The sequence below is a fragment of the Zosterops lateralis genome (assembly GCF_965231275.1).
Source record: "Zosterops lateralis genome assembly, chromosome: 1".
Lineage (NCBI taxonomy): Eukaryota > Metazoa > Chordata > Aves > Passeriformes > Zosteropidae > Zosterops > Zosterops lateralis.
In genome coordinates this window covers 20,098,913-20,114,920 of record NC_139762.1, presented here as the reverse complement: position 1 = coordinate 20,114,920, position 16,008 = coordinate 20,098,913, and the positions used below count along the sequence as shown (strand labels likewise).

The 16,008-nt window shown below is 36.5% G+C and overlaps 1 protein-coding gene across 2 annotated transcripts in view; it reads right to left on the bottom strand.

The window, feature by feature from the left end:
• Positions 1 to 333: 333 nt before the first annotated feature.
• Positions 334 to 16,008, bottom strand: part of NEBL (nebulette) — a 251,730-nt gene continuing 236,055 nt past the window's right edge. For both annotated transcript variants that reach the window (XM_083861078.1, XM_083861079.1), the window contains 2 exons: positions 10,571 to 10,686; positions 334 to 5,073 (listed from right to left, as the gene is read on the bottom strand). In XM_083861078.1, coding sequence (XP_083717204.1) covers positions 4,897 to 5,073; positions 10,571 to 10,686 — 293 coding nt within the window. In that variant the 3' untranslated portion in view covers positions 334 to 4,896. The remainder of the gene's footprint in view (positions 5,074 to 10,570; positions 10,687 to 16,008) is intronic.

Below are 16,008 nucleotides of genomic sequence, written 5' to 3'. Positions count from 1 at the left end.
CTTGACGAATAGTGCGAAATATTCTATTTAAGTTTGAAAACTCAAAGCTTCCATAGTTAAAGCAAGATCCATCTTTGAGAGCCTATACTAATGGGTATGGTAGCTTTACAGAGTGTTGTTTATGAATATAATACATACATAGTGCTGGGTTTAATATTTTATTTGAATGAAGTTTAATGTTATGCAAAATAAATTGTTATGTTACATCCACTGTGACATCAACTAAAATGTGAACTAGTTTGCATAGGTTAGTACTTTGGGCAGCATGATGTTGCTCTAGTCCACCAAAGCTTAAATATTCACAGTGTAGAGGAAGAAACAGGAATTAAAGCATTTCTACTAAAATATATTTTAATAGCTGGTGTTAACTTTCTGCATAACAAAAGCCAAATTAAGATGATACATCATATGATCCAAGAGTAAGTTTATCTGTCCTTTGAAAAACAATTGTTACCTTCATAACTGTATACCTCCAAATACAGTACAGTTTTGCAAAATAACTAAAACTTTACACACTTTAAAGCAAACATAAGCCAAACTGCACAGCGGTTCATTTTTGCTTTTTATATCACACTGCAAAAACCAACAGCTGAGAGATTTTCCACATCATGCTAATCAATGTCAATACAGTCATTGCTGTCTTCCAATGGTCTAGCAATTTCTAATATTAATATTCAATACACAATTGAAATGCTACAGTATAGCTTATTTTCCCCCCTAAAATAATAATAATTAAACAAATGTCAACAACAACTGGATTACAACTTAAGTACAATATGCAAATTCTATTTATCAGACACAAGAAGCATATGAAATTCCTTTGAATATACTGTTGTAGTGCAGGCAGTTTAGGAAATAGAGCTTTCAGGATTTCTTTCCAAAGGAGAGATGGGGTTCCTATGGCATAAAGCTGGAGAAAATCACTAAAGCATTGCAAAATGGTTTAATCTTCTACAGCTCACTGTACTTTGCATTTGCCAGCACATAAGTTTGGAGGACTTCTTTCAACAGCATCTTCTGTCTGTTTCAGTATATTTTTTAAACATTTACTAACTAAAGTGTATTCTATATTTTAAATGGAGTATTAATCAATTTAATAAAAATCTGATTTTATACCCTGTACCACCTTCTGCCAAAGACCTCTGTATTTGTCATTTCTTTTTCATCATACAAGATGACATGCAGTCATCATACAATAAAAAATAGAATTATTACCTTTCCCAAGTATGGGAGACCTTCCACATCCCCAAGAAACACTTGGCAGGGACACATTTGTCAAAAACATAATCCATGGGAGGTGATTCTCCATCAAATCCCAATCTGTTGAAGTAGTTTATTGTATGTCAAATGTAATCAAGAAAACCCTGTTTCATCAAGACTAAATGCTAATGTTCCATAATGAAAAATTACAACTGCAGTACCTGTACGTAGCTTTGTTTAAAAAATGAAGATTAGCCAGGCAAGAAAGAGTAATGAAAAGCAAGGCACCCATTTTTTCTTGTATGTATGCATGAATATGCTTTATGTTGTTTTCTACATTTATACTCATGTTAGCAAGAATTACAGCATTCTTTACAGAATTCTTTATTTCTAAAATGGGAACATGTGGACTTCCAACCTGAACTTTGGAACAGCTTGAGTAATTCAAGTCCTTAAAAGCCCTTTCCTTTCCCCAGAAAAATGTTGGCTACAGGAAGAAAGAACAGTGAGGGGAACATGCTGTGCTAAAAATGTATATAAACTTTAAAGGTGATAAGACAGCATGTAGCATCTTTTCACCCCTATATCACACTACATGTAACAGTCTCCAACATATGTTTTGAAAAACGTGTGCTGGCACAATTTAGTTGATGACTTACTCTCCCTGCCTATCAAATTTTAGTTCTTATTTTAAAAAACTTTATAATTGCATTCTGATAATTTTGGGCCTTCAATTGCATTGCTTAGAACAAAGCTGCAAAATTACACTCAGGTTTGTTTTATATCAAAAAGCAGTAATCATTCCATATAAACATGAATTTCCAAGCATATATGACGAAAAAAGTTGACTACAAGAATAAGTAACTTAAATCCCATCTTAATAATTCTGCTGACATACCATTCTCAAGAGAAATACAATTCACATACTGATTTGTTTTCTTGACATTTTAGTTTTACAAATTGCTTTAGCTGCTCTGCCAGGCTAATGAATATTCAAAATTCATAAAGAAAATTTTATTTCTGTTGTTCAGCATAACATAGTTCTCTAATGTCACCAAACGCTCATTTTCTGATTTACTTCAATACGTAAAGTATTCAATACTGCAAGTTGTCTCCTCATTTAGGAAGAATGATTGTGTATTTATAGGTGGAGACTCTGTTTTTTAAGTCAGTAAAAATTGCAACTTGATGCCATATAGATATTCTCTATATTTCTTTTTTATTTCTATTTGGTTAGCAAACTGACACCTTGTTTTTATTGTTGTCAGCATTATACAGCTAACAGAGCAGCACAGCAGCAAGCGACAGCCAATTGTGCCTCGGGCATCATCTGAAATATTTGCCAGCCAGCAGAAGATGGAATTCCTCTCCTCGCTGTTGATGGCCAGTGATGAAAACCAACACGGAAACAAACTGCTTGTTTCAGAGCTTCTAGCTCAGCATACCACATCAGCCTTTAGAAAACCCATTTGACTTGCTGATTTCATGTGGGTGTCACCAGCAATGCACAAGGGTCTGCTGCAAGAGCAGCTCCGTATGCAAAAATCGCAAGAATTTTAAATCCCAGCAGTCAACTATACAAACAGCATATTTACAGTCACAGAATTCTGCTTTTAAAACATATTTTCTGAAGATAGATACTCCTGGGCAGCTTTAGCCTTGAAATTAGGCTGCTGACAAGAAAGCACAGGTAATTCCACAGTCACGGACATTTTTAATTTTTTTTTTTTAATGCAGTCATTCCATTCTGCTTGGCAGCTGGTATCATCCCTGTGTTAGCAAGACCCAAAATAAAATTGCATAAGCTTTTCAATTCTTTGGAAATTGCAAAGACTATGCAAAAATAGAACTTGCCAATAATTGCACTGACAAATTTTCGTTGACATAACAAATCCACACTGCCTTCCTTATTTATTTTTAAATAGTTCTTGCAGTTTGCCTACTATGTGAGATGAGAAATACAAAATTGTCTAAAAGCTCTATATATAATTCTACCTTAAAAATTTTAGAAATTAAATAAAGCCAGTGGAGGCTCAGTATTCTGAGGGCTACTCCAAAGTTAACTTCCTCAACACATGGCTGAACTCCACAAATAATTTTATCGGAGAAACATTTTATTCTTTACACATCTCTGCATCCACATGAATAATTTCTCACATGAATCTTTAACTCTTTTGTCCTTTCTTCCCTAATTTCTCCTGTGACGAAATGCAGCACCCAGTCAAAGCAAAAATAAGTTGCCTGTGACCCAAGGCTGTTAACAAAATCCCTCTTAGAGATCCACTGTGTCACCAGCTGCTAGGTGCTCTCCCAGCCTCACCGACTGAGACCTGGATCTGTCAGTTCTGGCCGTAAGTTAAAAGACACCAAATTAGCACATGTGAAGGTTTGTCAGCAGAATATTTTTACTGGTTTTGACAGATGGCTAACTGAAACATAATGGCATAGAGTATGTTGAATTTTGCTTAGTTAGCTTTCCCTTCGACGTCAATTATGAGAAAGATTAAGTCACTAAAAGATAACATGATTCTTCTCCATCATTAATCATTTGGCAACCGTACAACCCACTGTTGGATCACCAAGAGTTTGGAAGCAAACTGAAGCAATAGGCCACTGATCTGAAATGCACTACAAGAACCAGAGCTCTCCTCCACTGCTCGATGGAGGCACAAGTGTTTGGCAGCAGGGGGAGGGACATCAGCTCATCAGCAAAGCAGCCATTCAGCGAGTGAGTTACCTGTGTGAGGAGGGGATGTGACTGCAGGCTCTGTGTGACTGCACAGCACCAGGGCCGCACCGGGGAGATTTATTTACAGCACTACAGGTGAAGGTAGAGGTGCTAACATGAAGTATTGGTTGTACGTTGCCCTAATGAAAGTTTCTATTTAAATGCTAAGTACTATTACAAGGAAACAGAAGAGTTGATAGGTTTTATATTTCAGATAGTCTTTGCAAGGAATTTTCTGCGGAAAACATACTGAAGAGCCATGAATCCAGACCTGGATCTAATTTATGGATTAGGATGGAAGCGAAGCTAATAGATCACTTGGAAATAAGAAAAAAATGGGTAATCCAAGAATAAATGTGGATATATGCAAGAGTCAGGAAATTTTTGCTGTCAAAATAGATATATTTACTGTAAGGCTGCTGGGCAGTAGGGGATTTTATTGTGGGGGTTTTTTTTACCGGTGTGTTACTTGTCTTTATTTTAAATGACTGAATTATCGACTCAACATATTAATTTTTATTAGGGAGCTAACTGCTTAAACAAACGTTTCCCTAATAATTTGAAGATGTGTTCAAACTCAGTGTGTTAACCTCCTGTGACTTCAGAGTGCCATAAGAAGTGAATCAATTTTATGGCTATAACATCTTTGAGGTATAAGGAAAAGGCATTACCCCTTTACAGTTAATTGACCAAAGTCTTTATAGGACTGGCAGCATCAGGCTTCCATATATGTTTTTCATTTTGAGAGAGCATTATTATAAGCAATGCTGTTTTCAAAGCTCTGAGCTTCTTGTGGATTATTCATTTTTTATTTAAAGGACTCTAAAATGGATTCTGAGTGAGAAAGCAAACTGTTAGAGCAGTGATAAAGTAATGATCATGAACACTTAAAAGATTCTTCTGATTTTTTTCTAAAAGGTTAGATTTTAAGTAAATCATAATAAAGCTCAAAGGACTAGAGACAAAAATTAGTTAACAAACTCAATATAATTTGCTGGAAGCATTCCTGTTTTCCCAGTTCTCTGAACAGTACCATACATCCAGCCATCATCAATTGGTTGCACATTGATGATATAATCACCATCCCTGAAGGAAACTTCATCTTCATCTTGAGCGCTGTAGTCATACATAGCTCTGTATGTTCTCTGTTGAAGGAAAGAAAACAAGACTGTAAAGCCTCAAGTCTAAACCTGACATTCCTTGATTCCTTCTCTTCGCACAAAGAAGAAAAAAAGAGAAGGAAAAAAAGAATAGAGGGAGCAAAGTAGAGAGAGAAATCACAAGTTACCTGTTGAAAAGGAACAGTATCCCCTCTACACCCTGTCAAATATACAGGAAATACAGGCCCTTGTTCTGAGTAGCAAAATTGTTATTTTGTTAACTCATATTGTCTTATGGTTTCAAGCTATTCACTGCATACTGACATATTCTAACTGTTGTTTCATTAATTCACTAGTAACAGTCCATTACATCCAGCCAGGCTAGCTCTGCTTCTGCTCCCTATTTGCATGATTCACAAATAGCTTCTCCTGTGCCTTCACTGCAAAAAGAAACATAGTCTTCATCCAGGTCATTAGCTTTTTCCATCCCACTGAATGTCCTTCCCTTCATTAGGATTTTACCCAAATTAAGAATTATGAATGCATAATTATCTAAAGGAAAAACAAGATTTTAAAAAGTCTATTAAAATTTTTTTATGAATACTTACATTTTCATATTCAGACAAGATTTAGCACATAAAGTCCCATCATTAGCTAAGACAAATTCCTCCACAACGCTGCCCACTATAAGACAAGCTTTCAGCTTTTTCCTCTATTTTTCTAAATAGAGAATTTATTTTCACTCATAACCAGTAAAATGCCATCATTTACTGGAATTTAAAGTGGATTTTCAAACTCAGGAAGAATGGTCTCCCCTTGTACCTTAAGAGTAGAATAAAACTAGCTCTTTTAAAATTCCCAGGAGTCCTTTCTTTTCCTTACCACAGCTCTTGACAGAAGTCAAAAGCAATTCAAGCATCACTGATGATATCCAGTTTCCCTTCCAGTAATTTTTGCTATGTTACCATATGCAGCTGAATTTTTCCGGTACAATAATTTAAAGAGGAAAAAAGGTAAAAACAGTCAATGTGTAAGTTCATGCCTAGTACTATTGTCTGAGCCTTTTAAAAGACAGCAAACTTCTCTGCTCAAGAAAACTGCTCTGGATTAGTTTTAGTTCATATACATAGGGGCTTGAGTGTTGTTAATGAAACTATTTTTTAAAAAGGCAGAGGTTGCTCCACATGAAGTGAGCAGGCCACTTGTCACATGTTGGAAATGTGGAATTATTCAATCCAAACTCTATAGGGCAACTCATCATTACTGTTTCCATGCTAGAAATATACTTTTGGTTCTACCTTTATAATTGGTAGTGCAAATTAAAAGGGATAGAGAAATCAGCTCCTGTTTAAACACTGGAGACCTTTCCTGACAAGACAACCCTGAACTTCATTTCAGTCTTGCCCTATATTATTGTTCTGTGCCATGCCTTATAGTTTTGCTGACCTACAGGCTGTGACCAAGAGCAGTTTTCAACCAGGAGTATGTGCTTTCCTAGCAGTTCCTTAATGTCTTCCAAGTGTGCATGGAAATCAATGAAAAAAAGGATCATTTTTTTAATGCACTACATGACAGTAAATAATTGCTTGAGTTCCATTCTCACCAAAAATTTCTTAAACATTCATAAAGTAGACAACTAATAGTCAAAATGCTCTCTGCCTTTCAGAATCTTCTTTTTTCCACCAATTTCAACTGATCTTACTGCTGAGCCTTGAAACTAACTCCAAAAAAAGCAGTGAAAAATACGCTATTACAACAAACTCAGCAGCAGTTAGACCTTAAAACAATTTATTTCAAAAGAGAGTCCATTTTTAAAAAATGGTAGCAAATTGCTTTTGCCTAGAGCCATGCTTATAGGTACCCCTTAAATGGGAAAAGACTCGTGAAGAGATTAAATGGTTTACTAAACTAATATAAAACTGGAAAAATAGAGAGGTATTGCCATTCATATGCTCACTCTTCCTTAGAGCACCCTGGCAAAGGACATACCACTGCTTTCTCCTAAAAACAGCTTGACTACATCACTGTGGTGCACAGTTGTGAAGACAAGCCCACAATTTCGAACTTTAAAAAAATTATTAGGGCCCTAAATGCTGCTGAGAAACCTAAATTTATGGCCTTAACACCTAATTAGGTGCTAAATGGCTGTCAGGAGAAATCTCCATAATAATCCTGTTAGCATTTAATGCCTAATTATCACTGCAGAGAGTAGTCTGGGCTATATAATCGAGAATTACAATGCCTAAAGGATTCAAAGCAGGGATTTTTAAAATGCATTTCAGTGAATTATTCCTCTGTCAGTAGTGATTTTAGTGAGTATTAAGTTACAAGAGGGTGTAAGTTTGGAGTTCTGTAAAAGAGTCAAAACTCACTTAGCTCCCATCTCCTCAAAGGTCTGTGTCACACCCACTGCTAAGACAGAACAGTAAGTCTTGTCCATATGAAGAACCGAAATCCAGCTTTTATATTCTCAGCTCCCCCGCCAGTTCTGGACAGGCAGGTGTGTTTTTCCACTTCACCCCCTATTCATATCTGTTCTATGGATGGCTCCTTGCAAAGAGCAGTAACTGCTGCAGCATCTTTCACATTACAGCAGCTATCAAGGAAAGGCAACTTGCAGCAGAGGTTTTGTTTTCCTACCACTCTTGGATATCAAACGGTGTGTGAACACCCCATTATTCTCCACAGTGGAAAATAGCCTTCAGGGCTTTCTGCTATAAAAACACTTTGTACCCTGAGCAACAATTTAATTTATCCCGTTATGCAGAACTGCTCACAGAAAGCGAGGAAAAGTTAAGAATCAGAAAATAATGCAATTTATCTGGGAAAAAAAAAAAAAAAAAAAAAAACCAAAACAACTATCCAAAGATTTTGTTAGGATGATGTCTAATACAAAACAGAGTTCAAAATTAGATAAACCAGATTTTGAAAATTTAGAAATTATAAAAATTCTGTATCTCAATATAGGAGACTAGTGAACATAACTATAAAAGGAACCTATGCCTTTTGGAGACAGATTTGATAACAGCACAACTCAGTTGAAAAGAGTAAATGTACTACAGCAACTAACTCTGCAATCCTCTCCACCCTGATATAAACCATGGGATCTTGATCACTTTTGCCCTAGAGATATCCTGGGCAAAACTCAGCCACTGATGCATGACTTTATCACCTTGATTGCTTTTAGTTAAGCCTCAAAAACTGTTCAGGCTTTGAGATCACTATTCTAGGATTCCTTTCCTCCGGACTCCTTCCCCTGGAACTTTCTTCTCATCTTTCCTCCCTGTGTTATTAGCCAGACAACACAGCATCTCTGGCAGTACTGCTCCAAGCCCAGAACTGAACAGGCAGCTGAAAGCAACGAACCTAAACATTCTGTTTGTCAGATCTCCCACAGTATGTCCACACCTCATTTGAAAAGCCCTCCAAGATTATCATCAACCTTCAGTCTGTGCAAACTGCTACAATTAAACACATCCCCAGCCCAGGATGTCCCCCAAGCACACTCTGAGACCACTCTGTGTTGTCCCAATAGCTGGGTGTAACATGTCCAATGCACCTGGATAAGCTGCATAGGATAGCGAAAATATTCTGGTCTTAAGATGGGAAGACAAGGAAACCTGGCAGGTTTCTAACTGCATCTGAGATGCCTCTTTTAGAGCAGAATCATCACCTCGAGGCGGTAAGATCATACTCTGTCTTCCTCATCAGACTGGCAAGTTAGCAGTCAGTATCAGGCCAGCAGTCCTTGATTTCCTCTCTCTGGAAATGGTTGGGGTTTATTTTCTAACCCCTCATCCAGTTTTTAACAACAGCAAAATCAGTTTAAATCATGATGTTTGCTGTTTTCAGTTTTTTTCTCATGACAAAATTATATCACTTATAAGGATGTCAAGTGAAAGCAGTCTCACAACAGGGAAAATGGATCTGTTTAAATACGTCAATCTTACTTTTAAAATCCTTTAACATCATTCCACTCCTTTTCCTATTACCTTCATTCTGGAAGAAGAGGCAAATGATGATTCTCAAGATGACTAAAATGCCACTGTTTCAACAGCCTGTCAGGTAAGTCACTGGGACACAGAGATATCAGGAGATAGTAGTCATCTCTCTGCCCACAAAGCTGCAAAGGCTGGTAAGAGCATTTTGAGGTTTGCAGGCATCTCCATTTTCTGTCTGATGGATTTGAGGGCTGTTTGCTTTGCTCCTCAATGACTAGCAAATCTGCTGGCAAAGCCCAGGCTTCCAGGTCTCCTACTTTTTGGATTTTGTCTCTTTTGGAAAGCAGCCAGCTCCCAAAGTGCCTTGGAATATCCTTGGAAATTAATGGTTGATTCTACTATCAGCTGCCTCACAGATGTCATGCAGGTGTCCAAAGAGTTTCTCAGGTTATTGACTCACTCAATGATGCAGGTATCTGGGACCTCAGACTTTCCAGCAAGTTAGCCCCCTCAGCCCCAGACAGCTGAGAATCTGGAAAGCCTGAAAGTACTCACACCACACAGAAAATCATGACCTTTGCAATATGAAATGACATGGAGTTTCAGTTTGACCAAAAAAAGACAAGTTTCATCTAATCTCGAAAACAGTTCAGCAAGCTCTAAGTTTGGTTCCTAATTAAATATTTATTCATCTCTAAAAAAGGTGACGGAAGTAATAAATATACATCTATTCAAAATAGTTTAAAATTTAAAATTACAATATTTTTAAGGTAAAAAGGTGCGTATCTAAACTAGGAAATCTCTAGGCAGCAATATGATTTAAAAAAATATGATAACCATTAAAACTGAAATTTTTATATAGAGAGTTAAAAAAAAGGAAGGTTAATTTCCTACCAGCTGAATACCATTCAGCTCTCCTTCCATGATCAGTTACTTTGAAAACGAAATATTCACTCCAGCTTTACATTCCCATCCACCACAGTTAAGAACTTCATGAGGTGGCCACAGTTTCATGACAAAGTTTCTTCTCAGTTGCCCACCACTGTAACTCAGTTTGGATCATACACGAGTCAGCACACAACTGTTGTGTGGAATTAGAAAGGGCACAGCAATCCAGAGTCTGAACTAGCTCTGTACAAGCAGAAGTAATATAGGTAGGCACAAAGCCTGCTAGCACAAAATCAGCAAGACAAAAAAATTTAATCTAATTTAAACTAACAAGGTGATCTTAAGAGATCACTGCTTTTCATCCAGTGCTAGGAGCACAAATTCATCACAAAGTATAACATCAAAATTCAGCCTGTGAAACACTGTCCAACCATATACTATTTGTTTTAAGTAGGTAAAGAATTCAGGTATTTCTCTGCTCTCTGAATAGCATACTTTTTTTTAATGTATTCTGATGTAAAAGTTCTTACCACTGCCCATAGTCACTTAAATCTTTTTTATACATGAGGATTACCAGTTACACTTATAATAAAGACAGTCAAATAGGTCAACCGTAGAACTCTAGGGGTTCAATTTAGTCATATTTAAGAGATTTCGTAATAGCTGATGATGGTGCTTACCAAGTAAAATTCTCCTTTAAATTCAATACTCACCAGACTTGCTGAATGAGGCTGTGAATGCATGGACCTCATGGATGACATACTGGTCTGGTGCATGTATCCATATCCTTGAGTCTGGCTTTGTTGATATGCCCCAGGAAGAACAGGGGCTGCATTAAAAAAACCCACACACATTAATTAATATTTAAAAACAGCCTTTATCTGACATTTTGTATAAACTGTAGACTATTTGCACTGTTAACAATTCCTTCACACAAAACAGTTCAGAATTATTTCTATAAAGAACATAAGGCTTTTTAAAAGTTGATTTACACATAAAATAGCCAAAGCTATAGCAATATATCCACAAACACTATAATGGTTAGTTGGAAGGAAAAGTTTAACATACCATTAGAAGTTTAATCATTAAAAGGTTTATGAAAACTTAAGACATCACTAACTCAATTTTGGTACTGACATAGATGCAGCACCAAATATATGTCCCATAAGCTGCTCTCTTTAAGGAACGAATGATGAAAAAAAGCTAATACAGTTTTGAAATTATTCACTAGAAATTCACTATAATTAATTCTTAACTCATTGCAAACTAACTCTTATTTATTGGGCTAGGAACAAAGAAAGACTGTGATTCACAGGAAGAGGCAGAAATTCTAAAAAGTGAGCCCACAGTCAAGCTTCGCCGTTTATTCTGATTCCATTAACATTCTTAGTACAACACAGAGAGATCGATGCTACTTACATATTTCTAAAAAACATATCTTATTCACATTTTAACAATTCTGTATGCTAATCAATAATATATTAACTTCTATTTTACCAAGAGCTACTGAAAACATGAATACAACCAACGGACATCACTAATTCTATTGCTTACTAGAAAAGCATTCATAAACTTCCCACATCTAACTTTGGCAACAGGCTGAAATAGAATGTGTTAAAAACATGGTTGATGAAAAAACTGTGAGAAATAAGCCCAGCATAAGGGACTATTTTCCTAGCATGGCCAAAAAGTATTTTTATTTTTTTAAAAGCAGAATTAAAAATACTGAAGTGGTTTTCAAAATAAAAAGATTAAAGTTTAGTCACCACGTATTTGTGCAACAAGACTCAGGCTCTCTGAGAATAAAGATTTCTGGCTTGTATGGAGGTTGTCCCATGGTTAGCCCATCTCCACTGTTATTTGCCAGAATTTTACTAGTTCAATGAGGAATTCATTTAGCTGCACTGAAAAACAAATGCATTTCTGCTGATACTTTTCAAGTGGTCTACTTAGCTGATAGTCTATTTATCTCCTCTTCCAAAAGCTGTCTTTTGGTTAAAGGAGTTGATGCAGCACATGATCAAAAAATCTTCAAACATGGAAAAAATATCTTCAGAAAAAATTCTCCATAAAAATCTTCATTCAGCAGTCCAGCACTTCCTGGGATTGATCTCTTGAGCTGCTTGGGAAGCAAGAACCATTTCTGCAGCAGCCAAAGCACATAGATTCAAAAAGGAGCAAATCTAATGGAAGATTTAATGGGGTTCACAATGTGTGAAAGGATCCAAGATTTGTAAAATGAAAAGATATATGGGAAAAGCAGGAAAATTATATCTTTTTAAAAATAGCATTAAAAATATATATTTATGATAAGTGTTCATATTTGCACTAGTATTACTCCACAATTCTCTGCTTCTTGAGCTGTCAGGACAAGAAATGCATGAGAAAAAAGGGATTACTAAGAAAATTTTTGCTCAACTATTTCAGAAAGAAAAGTCAACCTTGTGCTTTCAATCCTGCTTCTCCAGCTAACAAAATCATTGATTTGAACAAAGGTTCTTCTTAAAACTTCCATTTCATTTTAGTTAGCATATACAAATGTACTAAGTATGTAACTAAAATTTGGGATGCCACACTTTGCTCTACTATACTTATAAAGATATCTAACACTATATATTAACTAGGGTTTTTCTGATTTAGAAAACATGCTTCAAACTATTGTAATGAATAGATTGTTTTGTTAAATGAGGGAAATTAAAGTGATATGCAGTCAGATGCAACATTGGAACATGATGAATAATGGATGTTTTAGAAGGGCCAAGTTCATTCTAATGACATATAAGTAGGAAGATATTTTAAAGCAGTTCAATCATCAGAGAATTGCCTCTCATTAACATGCTCACAGGATTATCATGCATTAAGTGAATAGTCCTAAGTAGTTCATCAAATAATTTATGTTTCAATGTTGTAACAAGCTATTTCCACATGAGCAGATGTGGCCCTTCATGAGAAAATAGAGAAAAACATAATTTAATCAAAGGTTCTGCGATCAAGCTGGAATGAATACATTTTGTCTAATTCACCACCAGCATGAATGCAGGCCAGTTTGTCATAGCCAATGGAGTCTCATCTCCTCACACCAGCAGAAAATTACTTCTATGGGTTTAAAACTAAGCACAGGTTGAACTTTTTAATTCAGCAGGAGGAGTTCCTTCAGCCAACACTGGCCACTGCTCAGCCAGCAGCCAGCCAGCCTGCAGCAATGAAGGGCTGGCAGCCTTTCCCTCATCTCTGCCAGGGTCAGACACCCTGAGAGACCCTTTCTTCTTCCCAAGAGAAGCAGAGGCTGCTAGGAACCTTTTGTTCTTGATTCCTTCTCCCCAAAAGAGATTGTTCTCATTTCCTATCAATCATCCCTTGCCAGCATAAGGCAGCAAGCCAACTGATGGTCAGCTTCATTGTAACCTTCAAGTCAACTGCCTCATTTTGGGGAGGATAACCCACAGCTCCTGCCTCTGGGACAAGTGACAGCTGCAGGTCTGAAATGTGCTTTCCTCTTTAGCAATCTGTCTCTCACAAGCTGAGAGAATTCTGTCAAGTTGTCTCAACAAAGCTGTTTGCCACTTTACCTGCAATGATGGAAAACATAAATCCACAAAAATAAAGCATGTCTTTTAAAGCATGAGAAATTTTGGGAAGTGATAGAAATTTTAGTATTAGAAAAAGATTTTATACAAGCAAAAGGAAGGATTAGCTTTGCTAATTATCTTCTAGTCATTTATTTAGGTATCATATATGTGAGCATAAATATCAGCACATACGAGTGTTGAAGACCCTTGATTGAATAATTCCATGTAGGCTGGATTTCTTTTCCATTAAAAGAATACTGTAGTATTCTGCAAAATCTTCAAAAACTATCATTATTTTCTAACAACTTTTAACAAAAAATATTGAAGAAACTTCCAGATGATTGTCTATTTGGAAGACTATTTGGGAATCATATAAATAAGCAGAATAGTGAACAGACAATGTTCGAGCTGTGTTTCTAGTGACATACAGATAATTCGAGATGAGATTAAATGATGCAGAGAAAGAGTTTGACTTTTTTCATCATCATCACACATAGTTAACTGCAATCTTTTTGCTCAGTCTGAAGTATAAAGTTCTATAACATCATTGATTGCAGCAGCAGCAAAAGCAATGGTTTTAGCTAACCTAAGGGAACAATAAAATACAGTGGTGGAACATGAAATTCATTTAACTGAAGCCAGATTTATTGGTGATGGAGCTGAGGGCTCGCCATTGTTCCCAGAAGTACAGGTGGATGCTTTTTTCTTGCATTAAGACTTTACCAGATGCATTCTGATTTATCAAAACTAACTTTTTTTTTTCTTGTCCCACTTAGCAAGCAAGCCAGATATTCATTTTAAATTATCTACTTGAAGAAATTTATCATATATCTCTTACTATATCTTTACAGGCTTCCCCAGAGAAAAGAGCAAGACAAATGAATGAACATTATATAAGACAGAGAGGAAGCCTCCAAGAAAAAGAAGCAGTTGAAAGAATGATAGTGAGTATCAAATCACTGCCACAGACAATGGGGTCTGAAGAGTGTGAACTGATCAGGATATGCTTTGAGATGAACTGAGAAAGAAAAAGTTCAAATTGTGGAAACAGGAAAGAAATCCTTAAGAGATCATTTTATAACTATGAGCTTAAAAAGAAATACTATGCTAAAAAGAAAAATCAGTTAAAAGTTAGGTTCCAAGATACATTTTATCAATACCATACTTATAGTCTCTTCCATTCTTTTGTGCAGCTGAATCTTGATAATCCACGGTAAAACAATATATCCTCAGTGGTAACTACTGCACTTTTTGCCATTTAATGCAACACATGCCAATTACTGAACCACATGTACAATAACCACTCCATTTACTCTCACAAACATCATACACTTCTAAGGATTTAATAGGATCCTTCCTATTCTGATAATACCTCAATTCACAGTTTCACTCCTAAGACTTCAGACAACTCACAAAGAATATTGCAACATTCTGTAACCACAAACTGAGAGAACATAAAGTAAAAATAAAAAATTCATTACTATCTGCTTAATTCTAATGCCTTCAATACATTAGGTAAAAAGCTGTAGGCTTTCTGAGCAGCACACAAGAGAAGAACCAGAATACAGCATCACCATACATCTCTGTGGTATTGCTGTTACAATGAGCTCACCCAAAATAGATCAAGATGCTTATGGGAATCATGCTATCCACATATATGAAAGTCCTTCCCCTTTTTTTGCCTTGCTACTGCTGTATCTTCCAGAGGTTGCTGCATTTGGCACAGGCTTAATAGAAAGCCTTTCCCATAGTTTTCAGTTCTTTCTTTTGCTCTTCCCTTAGAAAGCCTCAGCTACATCCCAGGCAACAGAAGGCACAGTCAGAGTGATGCAATCCCACGTGGAGAGATGTAGGTCTACAGGACATTTCTGGGGACTCAGGTCACCCTGTGTGCTGTCCATGTGGACACGTCACTGTGCCTGAACTGCACAATCCCTCTGACACTTCCCAGTGCAATACCTGGCTAAGGAAATACAACCTTAGGAAATACAGCAAACAGAACTGTGACTGCTGTGTTAAAGCTGGTGGATAATCACAACTGATACCCTTTAAAGCCTTCTCAAGAAAGTGTTAAAGAGGTTACTTTGATTACAAACTCTGGCTAGGTAATTTGGTTTTTTGTTTTGTATCAATTTCCCCAGATGTTAGCTGCTGCACACCATCACTGAAACATTTAAAGTGAATGTTTTTCTCCAAGAAGCCTCTAGAAGTAATATAGTCTGTTTCCATTTAAAATCAGGGCCAAATTTTCAGTTAGGTTAGGTTTCTTCAGGCCTGGTCCTGTCAATTTTTATTCTGGGATTCAGATTTTAATATACCTCTTTGAGCAACCACAAACCCTCTAATCTCTCCTCTTTATTGCCCATGCTCTTGAGATGAGCTCAGCCCAGCACTACATTAATCATATAAGCAACTTGAGAAACAGTTTTAAGGAGAGATTTGGAGGAGGTTAACACATTCATTCTGCAGAAGTTCATATCCTGCCTAAGCATAAACAACAGCAAAAATGGAACAAAATTGTTGTTAACCAAGAATTCACTAAGATTTAAAGAAGGCCCATACCACAGGCTAATCAGAAACAA